Source organism: Molossus molossus, unplaced genomic scaffold, assembly GCF_014108415.1.
Source record: "Molossus molossus isolate mMolMol1 unplaced genomic scaffold, mMolMol1.p scaffold_m16_p_18, whole genome shotgun sequence".
Lineage (NCBI taxonomy): Eukaryota > Metazoa > Chordata > Mammalia > Chiroptera > Molossidae > Molossus > Molossus molossus.
In genome coordinates, this window is record NW_023425353.1 from 32,506,012 (window position 1) to 32,528,462 (window position 22,451).

Genomic DNA, 22,451 nt, shown 5'->3' on the forward strand with positions numbered 1-22,451 from the left:
CTGAACTGCCATTGGACAGGTTCTTGCCAGAGAGAGATTATAGGAAAATTATGGTGCATACTCAGCCCTTAGGAAATGAAATCTGTGGGTTTCTGACAGAGCCACCCTCTGGCTACTTTCTCACCAAGCAAATTGAAACTAAGTTAAATATTTAGAAAAGTAACCCTTGCCATTTTTTTTATTGTAGCACCAAGCCCTGCTACATGTAATCACTATAATCATGGAGATTTTTTTTTTAATTTAAAAAGAAGGTAGCCTACAATGTTCCTTCATCAAGCAATAATGTATAGATACAAAATAGTGTGGGGGAAGAAATTAAGTTTAACGTGTGTGGTCCTATGGAAAAATAGCAAATTATAAAAAATGCTAATGCAATCACAAAACAATGAACAAAACTAATATTTGTCTTTGTGCCAGGTGTGGTGTGATTAAGTATGTTACATTATCTGATTTAACCCTTTTGTGGGCACTACTGTAATTAACCCTATTATCATATGAAGAAATTGAGGATTTAGATAATACACAGCTTGTCTGGAATCACAGAGTTGAGAATGGAACCCAGGCTTCTGATTCCAGAGTCCTTATGCTTAGCCATGCTTACACTATGGCCCTGGTTAGAGAGCAGTCCTGTGGTCATCAGGCAGTTCCCAGTATGCGCAATACATTAATAGGAGGCATTGATTCCCTGGGAAGATAACCTGGGGAGCTTAAAAAAAAAAAATCCCAGGCCAATTAAATCAGATTCTCTGGGATGGGGCCCAGGCACCTGTATTATTATTTTTTAAAGCTCCTCAGGTAAAGTCCAGTGTGCTGCCAAGGTCGAGGATCACTGACTTAGACTAAAATAAAAGGAGTTAGAAGGCTGACATCAGAGTGGGGGTGAGGGGAAATCTCAGGATGTTCAAATCAAATGCGAAGAGAAAAAAAAATAGAGTTGAAATGAAGAGTGATGGGGAGAAAAGCATAAACTATTAAGTACAGGGAGCCACACTGTAGCTATAGGGTAATAATAGTAATTTTTCTATAATGATATGCAGGTTCCTAAGTGGCTGAAGAAAACTTATGCTACATTGAGCTACTTCTCACCCAAGACCGAACTTAATCTCACCCTTACCTTTTTGCACATCCACCCTGTCCTCATCGTCACTTCTGGACCCCGAATGCCTCCCTTTCTCACTGCTGACTCTTCCATTCGCATATATCTTTCTCCATGACCTGGGTTTCTTGCTCAGATCCTCCACTTATAGGCAAATGCCTTCTTTTCACTGTCCTCCCACCACATATTCCTGTTTCACATCCCAAACAGCTGATACTACAGTAGAAACCCCCCAGATCTGGCTGCCTGGCCTCTTGTATGCTGCCCCATCTCGGCGCCCCCTCGCTCTGCTCCACCTGCGGGAGATTCCCATATTCCCCAGGGTGTTCACCTCCTCCTTCAAATTCTTCCTCCCTCCCTCAGTCCCTCTGTGCCCACCTTATTTTTGCAGGGACATGGCTTTCTTTCTGGGACACAGGTTGTCTCAACTTCCTTCTTCTCATTAAAATGTCTCCATATTTTTCTTCTTCATTCTTGTTACACTGAAGTTGGGTGCTTCAAGCTCAAAGCCCTTGCACCTTGATCCAGAAATGACCTTCCCACGCCTCTGTCTTACATCTTCACTCTGCCCCACCCCACTGGCCTGTGCCACTGCCCACTTTTACCCCGATGTAAAAGACATAAATGTCCTGACTGTAGTATCTTTAAGTTCTAGTCCTCTCCCCTACCATTCTCTAAATGGACACATGATCCAAGGCTCCATTAATCTCTCACTCTACCTATGAGATGTTGTGACTTCAAAATCAGCTTGATATGGATAGTTCTCTGAATTTTAATCTAAAATTCTGCCCTACATTCTTTCCTGACCTCAAACTCTGTATTTCCAACTGCCTGCTAAACATAATCTGGATGTTTGGTGTTAACTCACTATGTCCCATTCTGGGTTTATCTTCTCTCCCTAAACCTTCACTTTCCCCATGGGTCTGTTTGTCTCTCTCTCTGATAATGGTGCTATCATTCTCTCAACCACGCAGATACTAAAACTATGTTAATTCTGATTCCATCTCTTCCTGAACACCCAGTCAAGTGCCTGGATGGAATGTATTAATTCCATCACCATTCTCACTCCAATAAACTAGTTAGAAATGTATTACTATTTCCTTGGGGTAACAGTAATGCGTTTTCCATGTTATCTAATGTTCTGTGCTACAGCAGCTGTCAAAGACTGGATGGCTGACAGTTGACTTCAATCAAGCACTGATCACTGTTTTTGAAACAGCCAAGGCTGTATCAGGACCCAGCGTGGAAAGGAAACTAAAACCTGGGGCAAGTGTCTCAGACACTGGATGGCTCGATACTGAAGCCTGAAAGCGCCTTCCTAGTGGTTTGGGAAATGATTTTTACTTAGAAATGAGAAGTGATGAGTTGGGAGAACTGGCCACATTCAACTAAAGATGTAAATCTGCCAAGGAACAGGGTAGGTGTAGCCATCATGTAGGATATAAGATGTGCTCTAGGATACTGAGCAGCTCTCTTCACCTCTCTGGGTCTCCTGTGAAATGGAAGGATATATTTTATAGCAATGATTATTTTACCTCCAATCCTCTGTAATATGTAGGTAAATAAAAATGATAGTCTGAGCAAAACTATCATGTTTTTCAGAAGCAACATGGGAAGGTCTTAGAAGAGACCAGAGATAATGCAGGTGTAGTTAGACAGGGGGTCAAAATCAAAATCACACAGAGGGCAAGGAAGGGCAAATGGGGCACAGCTCCTACCTCCATGCCTGTTTGTTTATTCAGCTAGTATCTGAGCAACCACTGAGTGTGAGGCATGGTTTCAAAACCTGAAGATACAATGGTGAGGGAGAGAGCCCGTGCTCCCAACAAACTTCCACACTGAGTGAACATCTGCAATGACCTGTTTCGTGAGTGCTGGAGCACCTGGTTCTCTGCTAGCAAGAGCACTTTAGGAATGACAGGTGCCATGGGGCTTACGGCAGACAGAGTGCAGCGTCTATAAAGGGTAGTAAGTAGGAAAACATCCACCCTCAAGAGTTGGAGTTTTACTAACAGTTGGTAAAAAACCATTCGTGGCCTTACCAGAGAATGTTCCGTCCAGCCAGAGGAGAGGAGAGAACTATGTTAGAAGCCAGTAATGGCCACATTAGAGCAGAGCTGTGTGCTTGCCAGTTCTCTGGGGCTGTGGTGGCCAATACTGTGGGGATGAAGCATAGGCTACAAAACAGTAGTACTATCTAGAGGTATGTTTCCTTCAGGTACAAGGTAACCCACCTTAAGTCATAGTCTATCAGTGTCTACAGCAGGAGGCCTGGATTTGTAACGAACTTGCTATAGAGGGACTCAAGTAACTCTGCTAGGGTTACACTATTTGAGTGTCTTCTGGCCTACCTTTTCCACTGAGGTATCAGTCTGGCAGCAAGAGAATAAATGTATGGAAAATCAGAATGTGAACGCAGCGTTCCGATCTAAAAGGGTGTCTTGAGAGGCCATGTGAATGAGCAACATGATCTAACTGTGGCTGTATATGCTTGAGGACAGAGACCATCTGAGCAGGGACGAAAGGAGCATTATAAAGTGTATACACAGACTGAAATGAGGATAAAAGTGTGATTATAAGACAGGGAAAAGTTTGGAATTGAGTTCAGAGAGATTTTTCAGGTCAGCAGGGAAGGAGCTGGCAGTGGCTGCTATCACAGCACTTTGACTCACATGCTAGTCTATCTGAGCACTGGATTGCTTTTCAGATCTGGGGTAGGAAAGCCAAGAGCAATATACTAGTGTCTCCATGGTGTCTTTCCATGACCCCAGTCCTGTGTTACACAGACTTGATAATGATGGAGAGTCAAGTCCTAGTGCCTGCAAAGGATCTCAGGTCCTTCTAGGATGTAAGAGCCATGCCAAATGGAGCCAGAAGTTGTTCTTTGTCTCATTCATGGTTCTTATTGGAGATTTCTCAGCCACAGCTCAGCATATATGCCCTGCAGCACAGCTTTTTGGATCTGGTGTGTGTGAGAGAGTGTGTGTGTGTGTGTGTGTGTGTGAGTGTGAGAGAGAGAGAGAGAGAGAGAGAGAGAGAGAGAGAGAGAAAGAGAGAGAGACCGACCCTCTATCACAGGACATTTCTTCATGACTACATGCTTTTGCTAAGCTTTCTGTCTCTGATATTGCAGCTCTTGCAGGGCATATGAGGATTTATTGGGATGGAGTCTAAGGCTCTGTCACTGGGAGAGATTCCCATGGCCTGTGGGAGAGGTAATGGAGAAAATGCAAAACCTAGATAATCCTAAGGCAGAGAGGTTCATTGCATACCTGGGAATACTAACAAGATGGCCTTGGCTTATGAGGGGAATTCCCCAACGTCCCATGAGCTGTAGTGGACCCATAACTTAGCTGTGACCAAATCATACACCATCCTTTCCTCAGAGCATAAGAAGAACTAAAAGAGTCAGAGATATGGCCTTCAAAAAAATAAACCCAACTATTCTTCCAGCATGACCTAAGATAAAGTATTTTCCAGGTACTAGAAACTTCAGCTTGGACTTTGAACTGTGATAAAACCAAGTCAAGCAGAGGATGTGAAAAGTGAAACCAGACAGGTTTCTTAGTGGTGCCACCAAACTTCTCAGAAAATTAAAAATGGGTGGACATGGAGGCAAGGGAATAGGATAGCAAAGTTGGCATTCTCTTAACATCAATTATTTATGTTGACATACACAATGGCCAGGCTACAGCTTAATTCCAAACAGGCTTTTGTGAAAGGTTCTCGGCAAGAGGATGACAATTAGGTAGAAAACAATTCAAAACTGGCTAGAAAGAATGAAGACTTAGAATCTAACTTTGTAAGTTAGAAGGAGCAGACACTTAAGATTTAAGTGAATAAGGTATCAAATCCAGAAAGTCTAGTTAAAGCCACAGGGATGAAGCAGCCAAGGAGGATGCACCACAGGCAAGTCAGGAAGACAGACTAGGTCTGCAAGAAAACAGAATCTACAACAGACTAAACCTGCGGGCAGTGGGTGGCATGCTTTAGTCTCATTAGTGCCAATGTAGATGAGACCCAAGGCACACCGAGTCTTTCTTATGAGGGGCTACTTATTTTAGGTCCAGAACCTCATCTAACTTATTTATTTAATTAATTTATTTATTATCCTCACCCGAGGACATTTTTCCATTTTTTGTTCAGATAGAGTGGGAGGGAGAGAGAGGGAGAGAGAGAGAAACATCGACGACGTGAAAGGGACACATCGAGTGGCTGCCACCCACACGACCAACCAGGGCTGGGAACAAACTGCAACTGAAGTACACGCCCTTATCGGGAACCAAACCCGGGTCTCTCTGGACTGCAGGCTGATGCTCTAACCGCTGAACCAAACTGGCCAGGGTTAACTTCTTTTTTTAAAGGAGATGAGCCTTATGAACATAGCTCTGATGTCAATGCAGTCAAGAGACTGGTTTGGGAAATGGGCGAGCTGGGGAGGAAGAAGAGAGGTAATGACGTAACACGACAGACCTAAGAGTGACATAACCATCTACAACCAACTTATCTGGTGGACTGAGCAGAATCAGTAGGGGTCCGGGAAGGACCCATTCCTAAAAATGGAAAAAATCAAACTTTTCCTAGGTTCCAGGAAGTGACCATACTGATTTTGCCACAGAATATTTAATAAAGGACATGATGCTCTGCACATCACGGAAATGCTCGAGCACCTAATATTTATACTTCCTGAATATATCATATGCTATTTCCCCTTTATTAAAACAAAGTAAAACAAACAACAACAACAAACCAACAGCACGGCCTTCCATGAGTCAAGCAAGGGCAGCTGCAGAAACCAGTTGTCTGCACCCTCCTGCACGGCATTAATGAGCGTAGACATAACTATTTGAAGGAACTAAATGCATTTATGGCTGTTAATTTGGTTGAATAATGTTAAATTATGAAGGAGTCTTAGAAATAAACTCATCAAACTTCTTTAGTTATTCAATGAGGTCTCTGAAGTTCAGAAAGATCGAAATACTGGTCCAGGTTCTTAGATACATTGGGGCAGAGCTGGGGCTCCACTGGGTTTTCTTACATCCAGTGTGAGGTCCTTTTCTACTCACTACGCTGTAAGAACGAGATCTTCAAAAACTTATCAGTGCTATGGAAACTACAGACTCTATATACTGACATCCTAGGCCAATAAAGATTGTATACCATAAGAAGCAAGAGAGGTCATCATTAACAAACTGAACTGACAAGAAAAAAAAAATAAGATACTGATCACAGGGCCTCTAAGAGAGAAAATAACAAATCAATGATTCAGCCTGGGTTATGGGTACAAATGCCAAGAGTCAGAGAAGGTGCAAGCCAAGGACAAAAATATAAGCCAAGGAAACACTGTGAAGAAAGAATGAGAGTGAGTTCCACTGACTTTTCCATTTAAAATCCTTGGTGAAAATGGAGATTATAGAATCAGGATCTAGCTTTAGCAGATACTAACTAAATGGAACAAACATTCTGCTATTCTCAGGCCACAAACCACATCTGTTCTAGATGAGAACTCTAGACCTTCCCAACCACAGCCTACTCTACATAGTATCTTTGCCGATATTCCAATGCAAGGTTTTCTGACATTTTCCTTATTTATTTTTTAAATAAAAGATAGTTTTTACCAAAGGCTCTCCCCCCCCCCCCCCCTAAAAGATACACAGCTTCTCTTAGATCACTGATGGACAGATTACAGCCTGGAGTTTAAGTAAACATTTCAAAAAAGCATTTCTTCGCTTTGCTCACTCTTCCATTGCTATATACGCCCACGTTCATACCAAATTTCTCTAACTCCACAATCTTGGGAGGTAGGGGGTGGAAGAAATAGAGCATCTCTTCTGGGCCAGGAAACTAAAAGACAAAACCTTATAAGTGCTGATCTGCAGGACCTCCTTTGGGCTTTCCTCTTGAAGGCACAGAACTAATTTAACATCAGATCTCCCCTGGGCTTGGGTGCAGTGTGACTTCCCTTTAGAATAAAGAACAGAGAGGTGGGGGCTCTTACGTGGGACCATTCTTAAGTTTCTATTATTTCATTCTTGCTTTTAAGCCTCTTTAAGTGGTATTTTATAATTTCTACATCAGGACCTGTCCATCTGCTTAATAGCTTGGAAACTTTCACTTATGTTAAATGTGTAGAAGAAGCACTGCTAGTTCTAAACGTTGTCTGCACTTTGAAAAAAATGGGACCTCTCTCCTTCCCCTAAAGCCAAAAATACAAACACATTGTATCAGACATACTTATAAAGTCTAAAAATAGATCAATATTTCCTCTATCAAAAAGAAAGATTTCTCTACATATAAAAGTTCAATTTTTAGCCCTGGCCGGTTTGGCTCAGTGGTTGGAGCATTGGCCTTTGGACCAGAGAGTTCTGGGTTCGGTTCCCGCTAGGGGCATGTACCAAAAAAAAAAAAAAAAAAAAAAAAAGTTCAATTTTTAAAGTTGAATCATTAATTTAATGGCAGAATAGTCACTGAATTACACTTTCATTTTTAGCACAGCAATAAAAACACTGTATAAGTCACTATTCAAACAAAAGAACTAGAAACTTCCCCTCTATGTTGTACTGTTTTCCAGGGACCTGAATGATGAACTGTGCAAGAACTGGGGGACACAACGGCTCTGCTCAGCCCCCACACGTCTACCCTACAAGTTGGCTGGCTGAATTGTTAACATCCAGACAAACACAATTTACTCAATAAATACAAGCTACTGTATACCATACTACTTTTATGAAACTTCTAGTTATGAATGTTATAGTTTTGACAAGGAAAGGATAATTATTAAAAGAAGTTCCAAGGATTTAAAAATGTTGCCTCAAGGTTAAATCTATTCCATATAGAAGCTGTCTACAAAATAAAATGCTGAAATAGTACCTCTATGACATCATTACCCCTGGAAGCTCCCTTTCTAGAATATTAATTTACAACATAGTCACGTTTAGGCAGGTCCCTTAAGAAAATATTTTCAATTGATGCAGAAGTAACACAGATTCTGAGAGTCAAAACTTCCCAAACAACTGATTTTAATATTTTGGAAGATGAAAGTGAGAATACTTTCAAATTAACTTCTTTATAGGAAATGAACTCTTCCAGACTTGTTCATATAGGCTATTTTAATTATAGTCCTATCTTAATCATATCTGGGTATATCAATCATGGCAAAACTGGCTTTTGGTGTAGACAAGACTTGTCGTAAACACGAGGCCCTAGAATTACTACTATCTAGCAACTTAGTTACTTTAAGTTGTGAGCTCCTACAAGGTACACACCAGTCTTCTGCTTCATTCCTGGGCACATAGGAAGAGGTATATTGTAAATGCCAGATGAACAAATAGATGTAATTAAAGCATCTCATTACCCACTTTGTAACAAAGAGTATGTGAGAAAAAAGATACATTTTTTTCTGAATCTGATGCTTTGTAACCAGCTAACAAAACAACCAACCTATATTTCATACTTTAAAAAAGATACAGGAATTGTAATTCAATGGTTATGCAACTACAATATCACAATAGTATAATATTTAATTTTATGTCTCCATTTAATGAATCTCTAAATCAATATTCATTACTTGATTTTATAAATACCTCCTGTTATGTATCTAGCATTATAACTCTCAGGTTTGTTTCCTTCAGTACACAGAAGGCCAAGCAAGGGTCTCAATAATGTGGGCAAGTGGCAAAACCTGGTCCTGTCATGATTAACTCTTTAAAAATACTTACCATCATGAATGAGTGTTGCAGAGTTCATTTAAAATTCTTTGGTAGATTACGACGATAGCTAACAATTTTACCACAGATTAAGTCAATGGATTCTGAATTCTGAATGAATTTGTTGTTATTCAGTAACAGAGCCAAGTCCTGAAGGGTGCTACTTCTGGGGTACCGTCGAAAACCTTCAAAATGTTCAAGGTGTTTGTTTCAACTTGCAGGGTAAGACTCAGAAATAAATCCTTGTATCTGCCTGATTTCATGGCAGAAACAAATACAAAATTTTGACACTTGTGCCTTTTAAATGACCACTTAGAATCACTGAACTGTGCAAAAATATTTTAAAATATAAATTCGTGCTATAATTGTACTGTTACCCAAAGACTAACTAGTAATAAAATCAAGGTATAACAAATCACAAAAATGTTCAAGTGAAATGCTTAACAAGTTTCTGAGATAGTAGAAAGATATTTAAAAATACTGATCTAAAATTTAAAATATACTTTAAAATCTTATAACTTTAAAAATACAGAGAAGAATTTGTATTTGTTCAAAATGTGAATGTATATATTTAAGACAGGGCTTCATATGAATAAAGACTCTTTGGAGAAATTACATCTATAGCAACCATGGACAGTAATATTTAGATAGCCAAAGTTAGAATTTGACTTCCACACTTTTCCTAACACATCTGTTACCTATGAATTCAACCAATTATTGATTTACATTGTATATTCTATTTAACTTCAGGAAAAAACAAAACAAATTTAATTTGGTGCTTTGAAGAGCATGCTGTAGCAAACAAAAAGTTTTGAAAACCAGAATTTTAAATATACTCTAAAATATAAGAGTAAGATGACCTTCTATCAATAATAAGAGATAAACTAAAGAAAGAGCCTCTATGCTTCTGAAGCACAAATATTCTTTTTACTATAAAGAATAACTAACTAACAGAACTGGAAATTTGTAGCATAAAGTCACTGTCTTCATTGTAAACCTTTTTTTATTTATGTCTCAACATTGTTCAACTTTTCTAATACACTTAAAAATATATATTTATTTTTAATCTTCCAATGAGGTCATTAAGATATTCTAATAAATGCTTCCATTTGTTGAGCAATTACAGGCACCATGCTAAATATTTTAAATCTATCGTATCTTCATTCTCACAATGACCCTCCAGATATAATGTCTTTCCTAGGAAAAAGAAGGTAGAAGACAAATTCTCATTCTTGTTTTATTTCCTTTTATTTTTCTCTGCCTATATTTCTTTAGAAAATTGTTCAGTTTAAAAGAAAAATATATCCCATCTTTGGCTACCTTCTTCACATGTCATATAAAACCACCCCCTGTAAGGAACAAAAACTTAAGATTTCATGTTTTCAATTCTTGAAAATATAAAATAAAAGGCAGTTAGAAAACATTAAAAGTTACAAAAATATTAAATTATTAATTTCCGAACTGATTCAAGAATAGCCCCACTGAAAGCCCCATGTTCATTTTAACTGTTTCCAAATAATTCCTCAAGCCCCTAGCAAATTCTTACTGGCCATTCCTTACTTCCCTCTGATTTATGAGGTTTTAGGATCAATGCTGAGTTTTAAGGCTGTCTTAGGCTCTTCATCTCACTGCACTGCTTCCCCTCCTCCTCCACTCATCAGACAATGTTTATACAACACAGGCAGTTCAATCAATCTATGTAGAATTCAATCAAATTACTGACCTTAAGAATCTGACACTTACTAATTGGGAAGATAATTTTTTTTTTATGCAGGTGTATATCACTTTACAGAATAGGTTGATCCCTGAGTCAAGCTAATTTCTATAAATCAAATCACACTTTTATCCCTACGGGAAAAAATGGGCCCAGATTCACACTTGTGAATAATATACATTATTTTAAAACCACACATTTAGAAAGGGTAAGAAACTAAGAAATGATAAAAATTACTTCAAAATTGAACAAGCCCCACACCATAAAACATATTCTCACTGATCTATATCAAACTGAGTAGAAGACAGTTCCTTGAGATTGTCTGCCTCTTCAAAAATGGAAATTTCCTGCATTTTCTTTATGCTAAGTATAGTGAAACCCCTTGCCTATATGATCAGATTTTATTTCTCCTATTTTAAATTTCCTCTCTTCACATAACCCATAGAATTGCTAGTAAAATTATAAAAGTTCTTAATGTAGGGAGGCCCATATTATAATTTGATTAAATGTAATTTTGCCATATAAGTCATTAATCTATTGATCCATTCATTCATTTTTTTCATTCATTCATTCTTCAAATATTTATTAAATGCTGACTATGCACCCGGAGTATTTCAGATGCTGGGAATATAGTGGTGAACAAAACACAGAAAATCCCTGCCCTCATGGAGCTTACATTCTAGTTCTTCAAAAAGGGATCTGCAGCTAAAATACAGGTACTCAAAATCTAAGAGGAAAGCTTTCTCCGGACCGCAGGCTGACGCTCTAACCGCTGAGCCAAACTGGCCAGGGCAGGAAAGCTTTCTAAAAGCTCTATTAGTCAGATAACTCAAAGGAGCAAAGGCTACACTAAGTACAACATTTAAAATTTGTAATGCATTACATTTTTGTCAAAAATAAAAATAACATCTTGTTAAGTTTATTAATTTGCTTGAATTTTAATTTATATTTACTGTTTCTAATTTTCCTCAATTTATACTTTTTAACTAATAAATTCTACTAATAAATAAGTTTCTTAAAGAGAGTAAGAGAAATAATCCTTTAAAATTTTCAGCCTAATATGTGATCAACAGGTACCAAACAAATGATGGTCTTCATAAGAGTAATTCTTTGTCATTCAAGAATCAGCTTCACAATCCCAGGACTGTTTGCCACTACTGCCTCTGTGTGCCTTAACCACTGACTGGGCTTTTGACTGGACATGCCAGTAACTGAAAGAATTTGTTAGGTATCCTAACTTCTTTCTTTTTTACTGTCCCATTACCTGAACTTATGCTTCCTAGTCAGCATTAATATGTGATAAAGGCTATTATTAAAAACTAGACTTTCCCCATGGCAGAGATTACAGTGAATTTTTACATTGCATTATTGTCAGTGTAGTTACTGCTAATGTGCTCTGGACCCTTCTTCCACTGAGCTCTCAATTCCTGCCTCTACCCTTGCTTACCCTAACCAAAATTCTTGAATTATTCTAAGGTGAATATGGCCAGGCCACATCTATTGTCAAGCTCAGTGGTCCATCTTTTCTTGGGCTTCTCCCTCTTCATGTCACAGTCAGTGGTAACGCTTTCTATTCTCACCTGTAGAACTCTTTTCATGCTTCTTCATTCTCTGATAGGACACCTCAGGAAATCAGGAAATTTGTAAGTATTCCACAGAGTAATAAAGGATGAAACACTAGGAATTAGAATAGTAACTTTACTCTGACAGGATGCAGAGAGATCCAAGCATATTGAAGGAGATGTCACTCTGTGAAAGATTTCTGCATTTTCATGTCTATGTTTATTCAACAAATATTTACTGGGTGCTTATTAGGTTCCAGGAATTGTTATATAGTTGATATCTTTTAATGGGAATACACTGACACTGCTCCAAAACAAGAGTGGTATATCTCTGACCTGTGGGTCACATCTCAGTCTTCAGCTTATTTCAGTCTGACCCAGAGAGAAGGTATCAAGAAATGAAATCACAGCAGGCCTTCAGAAGTAATAAGATGGAAAGCAATTCTATGAGGAGAGAGGCCCTGAATCTTTCACCTTTACTAAAAGCTGTGTATAGCTCTCATTGTTTCTACCTCTTAGCTTTGGTTTTATCTTCTTCATTCTGCCTCATTTCCTAAACTGATCATAACAGGGCAATGGAATATGTTACTACCTGTATTTACTAAATTACATTCCTGTTTTCAGTTTAAAAGGCAGACCAACTGAATATTTCATATTTTTGTCCTGCAACAAAAAGCATTTTTGTTGCTTTTGTGGGTTTTTTGGGGGAGAGGCTGGGGCAGTAGGGAATAGGTCTACTATAGTCCTTGAAATTTCTTTCAGAGATTCTCCATTCATTAACTCAGTAAACTGAAATTCCATAGATATTGCATTAAAAATAAAACAATAATAAACACTGTACTTCAAGAAAATAAATATAATCAAAGTTAATAAGGCATAAGTATAAAAGGTAAATACTTCATAGAGAAAGTAAATAAAAATCTATCCAAATGTCAACAGAAAATGAATAGAAATAAAAGCATTCAAAAGAAAGGGTTATTATCATTTTTTTGTGCACTGAAAATAAGGATTCTCCACTCCTAAGAACCATTTGCATGTAGATTTTATCATAAAATTACTTATATTTTCCATTTTATAATTTCTCTCTTCAGGAGTTGCTATGAATTGTAAATTATTCAAACACTTAATTTTCCAGAAATTAAATATCTTCCTAAAAACTATATATAATACCCATTATATAAGAATATCACAGTATCTTTTCTTCATCACACAAAAAATTATAATTATAACTTATTCTTTATTTGTCATCTTTCTACAGAAATTATCAGGATTTAGCCTTACCAGGAAATTATACACATTATAAATACAACTTTTAATAGATTACTTATCATCAGACTGTTATGTTCAAAGGATTTCTAAAACATGATATCACAAATTGTCATTAATTCCAAAACAATAGTTTATTAACAAAAAAGTACAAAGAAGTACAAATGGACATCCTATTTCCCCCCTTTATGGTCCATCTATCTATCTCCCTTTCAGTCCATGGCATGACCTTCTTGAGCTAAAAGAATGGGTAAAACACTTCTCTCTCCTCTTTCTAACGAGCCCTAATAACCATCCCAAAACAAATCATTATATATATGTTATACAGTCCAAGTGAATTTAAAAAAAAATGTTTTATCTATATGAGTTGCTGTAAAGCCTCTTCCTTTGCAATACACCATGTACCTAAACCGAACAAAACATATCAGAATCAACATCCAAAAATCATGTTTGTCAGACATAGGGAATATCATATCACTAGTATGTTTGCCTTTAAGTAACAGTTTACAAATGAAGGCTTAGAGGTGTCAAGAAGAATTTTCAAAGATATTTACTAAAAACACTTCAAGTCAAAAGCTTCTTGTGAACTGAACTGAATTGAGGTACATGGAAAACATTCAGCTTAGTTGCTTTTTTGCACTGATTCTATTCACATATCTAATCTTATTGCTTATTTCAATTTTATTCAAGAATGCTTCCTTTTCAATTTATTTCATTAAACCTATGGTTATTCTATACCTCTCTATAAGCCCAAGTACTTCTCTGAATCATGGTAAATTCCCAATATTTTATGATTTCTCTCACAAATAGCAATATAGATGAAAATATTTAGTAAACTGCCATGTTCAGTAAATAATGCCCAATTTGCTCTTTTTGTTATGGCTCATCAAGACAGGACACATGGGATTACTTTAGTGATGTTCCTAAAATTTATTCAATTATATATATTTTTTGAGTGGTAGCTCCAGTCTTTTGGTTTGAGGAGGGAGCCAGGTCAGAGCTTACCACTATGCTTTATTTTCTGCTTAAAACTATTCTCATAAAGAACATGAGTTCAGTGTTGGACTAGGCTGTAATAACATAAGGTGCTATACCAGTGATACATTTTTTGGGACCTGGAAATTCACATGACCACTCACTAAACATAAAATCATCATTCCACAAAAATTTTATTCACATCAAACTTGCACAGTAGCAAAAAAATCAAAACACAACTAAGCCACATATCAAAGAACAATATACAATAAATTTAAATTTCTCAATGGCATTGGAAAGTATTTTCATAAATAACATTTACAATTCTAGTGTTAGGTCTTTCAAGGTGTCTGAAGCTTCACAGTGCTAGAATTGATTTTTATCAGAACACATGCAAAATGTGCAACACAATAATCCATATTAATGACACAAAAAAAGCACACCAGTTATTTGTCATTCCAGCACGGACATGCCACTCTATGTTCTAAAAACAAACAAACAACCCCCAAATCCGGGTCCCATTCATTCTTCAATTATGCCTTTAGTCACTGCTTTATTATATTCAAACAGTCACTGTTAGTGCTCTTCACCACGACTTTCAGGTTGACGTCACTCCCTGCCTGCTGGCTGTCAGGACTGGGGGCCGCCCCTCTCCCAGACTCACCTTCTTCCGGATGTCTTCATCGTTTGCTCCGAGAGAGGCATAGAGCTTGAATGCAGCCTGGCGGAGTTCGTGAGCATGTTTTAAGTCATGATCAAGCTATGGGAGAGGAGAAAAAGATATGTTCCAAATCAGTCCACAAATAGAATTTTCAATAAAACCAACTGAGTAGAGTTAAAGAAAAAGTGTTTAAAACTATTAACATATTAGTGTTCTCCCTGACTTCCTGATTATCTTTGGGTTCTGCTCACATCACTGAGACCTAGCTGAATTTGTGTCAGGATGATCTGGAATATATGCTGTCTAAACGTGAATGCCACAATATTTGACACTAGTAAATGCAAAATCTTTATGAACCTTTAATTTAACCCCTAAAAATTCAGTGACCCTAGATGGTAGCTTCAGTGGCACTAATGCTTGATTGCACCGGCTCTTTGAAATGCTCTCCTCAATAAAGAAGGCACACTCAGGCCTTTCTAGCCCCAGAAGATGGCTGATAACTTGAGTGCTGTTGCAACAATGTCTTTAGCAGGTTTCCCAAACATTGAGTAGTGCTAGCCTGATTTCAGTATTTAAAAAACTTTCAGAAACAAAAAATTTTATGAAAGCCCTTAGTGAACAATATGCCACGATAATCATTACTACCTATTTATCACAGTTATCTGAGATTTATGTTCAGGGGACTTTTTTGATAAATTTATTAAAATTACTGGTATGAAACAATTCTATCTTTGCATATGCATAACTGATTTCTAAGTTATCAATTTTCCATACACCTGATTTATCACCAAACTACCATAACAAGAAAACAGAAGCATCTTCTCAGGACAGTTTCAATGACTATGAACCAGTAAATACAAAAGACATACCAATAATGTAAATATTTTTTAACTGAGATATAACTTCTTCATCTAAGGAACACCACTTTCTCCAGATGATTCACCTTTGAAAGGGTCACCCTCAAAGATATAGGTGTTGTTCAAAACATTATGAGTCCCTCTTTTAAAACTTCCTTAAGAGCTAAGTGGCATATTATCTGACCATAATATATCGATGAACTAAGGGAGTTTGAAGTTAACTGTCACTATGATGTGTGAAGATGGGGAAATCCAGCTGGGTAGCATTTAGATTAACAAACAAAACACCCTAAAATCATTCAGCGTGGTTCTTAAGGCAATTCCTAAAAGTAGTTCCAAAAATATTCTGATCAAAGCAGGGACTGGTGGATTATGGAAGGAACCTCCCAATGTATAATGAGAAACACTCATTTTGATACATAAGTCCTAAGATATGTATTCTCAAAGTTTTAACTACTTTCTAGTCATAAGAAATTACTACATTAGAATACTGACTTGGACTAATATACCATGAAAATTATACATTTATTAACATGTAAGAATTTCTCTCTATGGGTCCCAATTATTTATACATTAATGGTCAGAAACCAATGGACAGCCCATCATCAAAAATAAAGATGACAAAACAAACTAATTTTTAAATTTGGTATTAGGAGATCCTTTTTAAAAATTATTATTATTCTACGTTTACTGTGGTGAAAACAAAATGGAAAAACCTTAATAGAAGAGATCATCTACATACTAGTTAAATGATCTGCACATGCATAGGCTAGAAGTTCTTGTAACTGTTCCCTCACCCTCATGTCCAACAAAGTGTTCTATTTGCCTTTCTGGTTGGTCAACTATTGGGTGTTCATGAGGCCATAGTTAGGACTTGCCCATATATCTCTGTACTAATGAGGCACTGTCAGTGTGAGCAGTAGCCAGGGGGAAACCACACAAGGCAGATGGTTCAATATAACACCTCACTTCCACTGGAAAAACAATCACACTGAAGGAAGAGCAGACAAATAACTTTTAATACATAGAGGGCAGTATACATTATCAATATAAATATTGATGAAGGCATTTTAGGCCCTTCCTGAGACAGAGAAATGATATACCCTTAATAGTTTATTTTATTTTCAATATTAAATGCCAAATGACCAGTTGCTTGCCAGATACATTTTTTTTTTTTGGAACTGAGGGGCATGAGAGAGGTCAAGAAAACAGTTTTTAAAAATTTACCACTGGGACCACTGATATAAAAAATACAGTCACACTCATGAAACAGTACTGGTTACGAATTAGGAGGCAATGCTCTCTCTATCATAATCTTCTTAAATAAACTTTCTCTAACATAATATTTATCTCTTATGCTTAGAGAAATAGACATGACAAATAAGTTCAGAAAAATAAAATCAAAGGAATATCTACCTATCCTAAGGAACTTATACTTTGAGAAAAAGCACATTTGGTCCTTGATGGTCTCAGTCTAGAGGTTAAATGATGCTTTAGCAGTCATTAGCAGACCCAAAGGACAGTATGAAACTGCAAAATGGAAACAGAATAAGATGGCAAAAGTTAGAAGAAGAGGTAGCAAAAGAGAAAGACAATGGTGGAGAGAAAATAAGACCACTTGGTTGTACATAACAAAATATCATCCTTGACCCAAAGAACAAGAACAATGCAACAGAGATGATTCTGGGAACTTAAACAGGATGAGATAATACTGATATAATGTCAGTAACCAGCTTAGAAACCAGACCCCACTATTTTGGAGTTTTAGTTGGGAATTAGGGATGCAATTTTCTTCTTTCCTAATTATCTCCTTAATAAAAAATTTCTGATAATGGAAATGAAACAAATTGGACAAAAAAATTCATAAAATAACATCATCTATGTTATCAAAGTTAAAGATTCCTTTATTTAAAAGGACTTTGTATATAATTATCAATTGATTCAAAGTAGTGAACAGTGAATAAAACTTCTAAAAATCCCTCTCTTGAGCTGCTGAAAAGGAAAAGAGAACATACCCTTTTAATATCAGTGATGGCACTCACAGAGCTGGGATACTTGAAATAATCAGCAAGCATGGCAATGAGGTGATCAGTAATGCTAGCAATTCTCTGCAGCTCAACATCTGGTTCAATCAGGTAGGCGAGTGTCTCAGCTCCTTCAACTCTCTCCTCTAGTAATCTCTCCTTACTGCACATTCGAACCAAACATGGCAATGTCTGAAAGGTAGTGAAATTAATTATTTGCTTTCTGGTAAAGGCAAAAACTTGATAGAGAGCATATAGTGACTAAATCAACTCAATGGTTTTTATTGGGAGTCAAATATTAGTGATCAAATTTTTCAGTAAAGACTTACAGAGAATAAGAGGTTTTTTAAATGTAAAAATATACAAAATTCAGTGCATACTAATCATTTATGCTAGCACACTAAACTCTAATGATACAATAATACAAACTCTAATTAGGCTTTTGTGATCGATAAGACTTAAGCTTTATTGCACAACCTTACAAAAGACATTTAGAATCCCTGATAAATCATGTCTCATGCTTCTGCACCATGTATTTATTTACCTAAATTGACATCTAGCAGTTTAATCAGGAATGATTTCGTCTTAGAAAAAGTATGCTATTTTTTCTTTATGAGTAATATGGCTGGGGTAACTTTTATTTTTTGTTTGAGGATAATATCTACAGTTGCAAAAAAAAAAAAAAATACAGCTTTAACAATTCAGTGATCTTACCATTACTTAGATTCCATTGGTTCCCCTATAATGCAAGTGAAATGCATTAATTACACTTCCTAGGTTTTCCAAAGAGCTCCTTGGAAAGACTAACTCTAATTGTCCAATTTTACTTCCGAAGTCCTTAAAAAATCTTGGCACTGGTTTGGTTGGTTATTTATCTACATCAGATTCTCAATAAAAATATCTCATGTATTCACTATCTCTAAGGCTAATGAATCCACTTTAAAGTCTAAAGTGGAAGTAAAAACTAAAATACTACAATTATAGGAAGCCTTCCTCAACTACTGCAGTTAACTGTGCTTTGCTTTTTTTCGAAGTCCCAGGACCTCTTTATCACAGTTGAGTACTTCACTGTTTACTATTGATTTCAGGCTCATTCAGGCTTTTCAATACAACCCTGGGCTTCCAAGAAGAAAGCTTTACTCTTATTTTCCTTTAAACAGTTACTAACATGTATCAACACCATAAATTCATGGATTACTGAATTTCATGCTCACAACTACAACATTAGGAAGAAAGATACTATTAACCTAATTTACCAATGAGGAAGAAAAGGAGGGGTAGAGCAGTTAAAAAAATAAACTAAGGCCCTTGCATAGAAACCCTTAGTCCTCTGTGAAGAGTTGTTTACTTAGGGGTCCTCAGGTCTCATTAAACTGACTTGTTTCACCAAAGATTAAAGCAAACATTAATCTTCTTTTATCCTTGGGTTGATTTTGAAAGCTGATAGTGAGAGATCTCACATTCATAAAATGGCACATGATCAACTTATTTATACTTGTTTTGTTCTTTATAGCTGATAAGACATTTAATGTACTTAGTATGTTGTTATTTTCACAATAACCCTGGTGGGAAGATGAGCAGGGATTATTGCCTCCATTTTCATAATTAAGAATCTGAAGCACCAAAAGAATAAGAGGTGTGTCCAACGTTACCAAGTAAGGCAGTGGTGGCAGTGCTAATGTCAGATTCCAGGTCTTGGGACTTTTTAGGACTAGTCTCTTATTTGGGTTTTCCTGACTTCTAGTTGATTTGGACATTAATGATGATGATGATGATTTTCATATGTTATTTATTCTTTCTCATTATGCCTTTTGGTTATCGGCCATGAGGGGGTCACATAAAGTCGTTATCTGAAGAGCTAGTGAACTGCTTCCTCTAAAACTGCTGCAATGAAAATCAAAGGTTAAAATATATTTTCTGTCACCTGAATTTTACATATTTTTACAATTTCTACATCCACCTTATTACTATAAAAATAAAAAAGGTATAACAAGAAATGAGTTATTTCACTTTGACTTTCAAAACACATCTAAAACCAATTTTTAAAAACTACACTGAAAAGAAAAGCATGGTATTTACTATTATTTTATTCTGTGCACACATACCATGGAGACAAATGTGTAAAAAAAATAGAAATACCAATATTTATATTTAACACTTATATGACTGGATACTTTTCATATGCTTGTAGAGAATTAATTAGCTCACCTTCAATACAATACAGTTGTCATCTGTCCGAATTGCTCCCGCTCTACACATGTAAGTTAAACTGGAATAAGATGGCAGAAAGTAAGTTTTTGCTTGTGTTTTAAAGTTTTAAAAGGAAAGTTACTTGCTTTTAAGATTTTATGGGACAAAAAAAGGACAACTACTCTCATTTATTTTGAGGGACTCTGACATTACCTTATCTGAGGTTCTGTTAATTTAATAGTCAAAGAAAACTGATATAGAGACAGTAAACCAATGTTAAAACAAACAAACAAACAAACAAAAAAGTACACAATTGTTTTTAAAATAAATGGCCTAACAGGTGGATAAATTTTGAAGCTAAGTGCTGGGCACATTACAATTCTTTATACTTTTCTCTTTTTTCTGTTTTAAATTTTCCATAATAAAAGGGGGAAAGTTAAATCAAAATATACGGTTAACAAAGTATGTAAGTTTAAATAAAGTTGAGATATTCTAACTTCAACAGCAGAAATATCACAGAAGAGTTTAACTTCTAACATCTATAGGTATCCATAAGAAATGAACTATTCAGAGGTTATCAGTAGTGGCATTAAGAATTAGGCAATGATTTGGTTTTATTGAAAAACAATTTACTTTCAAAATTATACTGGCTTTGAATAAGAATTACTTTGCACTCCCTAAGCAGGTAATGAATATTAAGCACTTCAAAAACTTTAATTAATGTATTTTCTTTTTCAATTAGATTCCTTCAGTAAGATAGGTGAAAAAAACAATCCCCATGTTCTGGCTTCTAGGGAATGCTATAAACAAATCAGTAAAATTCTTTATATCATAGAGGGCTGAATTCTTTATAGCTTTTATCATTATCTTAAGGCTTCTTACCACATTATTATTATTATTTTTTAATTAGTTCTATGACAGGATTACCTTACTAACAAAGAAGCAAATACTCAGTTTTGAAGACAAAAAGCAAACAAACAAAAAATGCAATATAAACACACAATAAACAGTTTATGGTTCATGAGTAATTCACCTAAAATTCCTCATTCTCATCTAAATATTAAAGAGTCACAGCTTTTAAATATTGAAACGAAACAATTCATTTAGCATAGAACCCTATACAATAGGTATTCAACCCATCTGTTAATGTATTGATAATTACAGAATTAGCATGTATTGAAGGCTTACATGAGCTAGGAATTATGCTAATAAGAACTTTATGTAACTATCTTATAAACTGTTACATCTTTATGAGGATTTTTTTTCTTTGTCTGAAATAGTGCCTTGGTTATCAACTTCAACTAATTCTCACTCCATAATTCTATATCTTTATATTTTCCTGACTTAATACTTTTAATATTTAGCATAGTATGTGTCGATTACTTCTAATTCTGTATTATTTCAACAGAAATACAAGGAAATGTAATAAAGTAATTTTCTGTGGATAGTCTTAAATTTTACGTAAGAGTTCCTGTTCTGCATGCTATTGAGTGAATGGAGTGAAAATTCACATCCATTTAGGAAAATGTGAGACAACCCCATGACTTTCAAATTTCAAAACCCAAAACAAGATTGGGATTAAAAGTGAACTAATCAATCTGTCTAAATATACTCTAAGATACTGACAGAACACTATCTTTTCTCCCATATTGTCTTGACTTTTACCATTTTGCTGATGTGAGTTGCATCTCAATAGGCTTATCCCTCTGTAACATCTTCACAAAAATTTGTGGTAACAATTCTCCATCAACCAAAACTAGAAATAAAACAAACAAGAATTAAGGCATTCTTTAATCTACAAAGTTTTATAAAATAAATCATGTAGGTGTCACTGGAAGTTCAGCCTACCATTTACCAGGGTCATCGATACCTGGGGGTTTTCAAAAGCTAAAACTGAGAAGCATTTCAGTGCTTGCATTCGAACCTATAAAAATAAATAAACAAAGCATTTATTTTAAATTTTGCAAATATGGATTTTAATGTTTCAAAATCTAAACTTTTCTGAAGAAATAACTATTTAAATCTGCTAAAGTACTAAAGGAAGAACTCAAGCAAACAGAAATAAGACTTGTATATCTGAAGAGCGCAGTAAATTACAATGAATTATAAAAGATTAAAATTAATTTTGAAGTAATGGAAAAGCAAAGACAGCAAAGTAGCAACTAAAATTGAACTAGATAAATCCCTAATCAAATTGAAAAGAACAATGTATAAAATACAATGTTGGTAAAGCAAAGGGAACTTAATAACAATTACTAACTGCTTTTCTAATGGGACATTTCTTCTTCCCAAGCTACAAAAAACAGAGACCTGGGAGGGGGTTAAAAAATAAAAAAGAGTACCTTACTCTTATAGTTGTACATGAGATAAGGATGGCGACAATAAAAGTTTGAAAAGGAC

The 22,451-nt window shown here is 35.9% G+C and overlaps 1 protein-coding gene across 5 annotated transcripts in view; it reads right to left on the bottom strand.

Moving 5' to 3' along the window:
- ARMC8 (armadillo repeat containing 8) overlaps positions 1 to 22,451 on the bottom strand; it is a 96,016-nt gene that overhangs the window by 22,784 nt on the left and 50,781 nt on the right. For all 5 annotated transcript variants that reach the window (XM_036267606.1, XM_036267605.1, XM_036267607.1 and 2 more), the window contains 5 exons: positions 21,900 to 21,975; positions 21,717 to 21,807; positions 20,070 to 20,130; positions 17,853 to 18,053; positions 14,984 to 15,079 (listed from right to left, as the gene is read on the bottom strand). In XM_036267606.1, the coding sequence (XP_036123499.1) occupies positions 14,984 to 15,079; positions 17,853 to 18,053; positions 20,070 to 20,130; positions 21,717 to 21,807; positions 21,900 to 21,975 (525 nt within the window). The remainder of the gene's footprint in view (positions 1 to 14,983; positions 15,080 to 17,852; positions 18,054 to 20,069; positions 20,131 to 21,716; positions 21,808 to 21,899; positions 21,976 to 22,451) is intronic.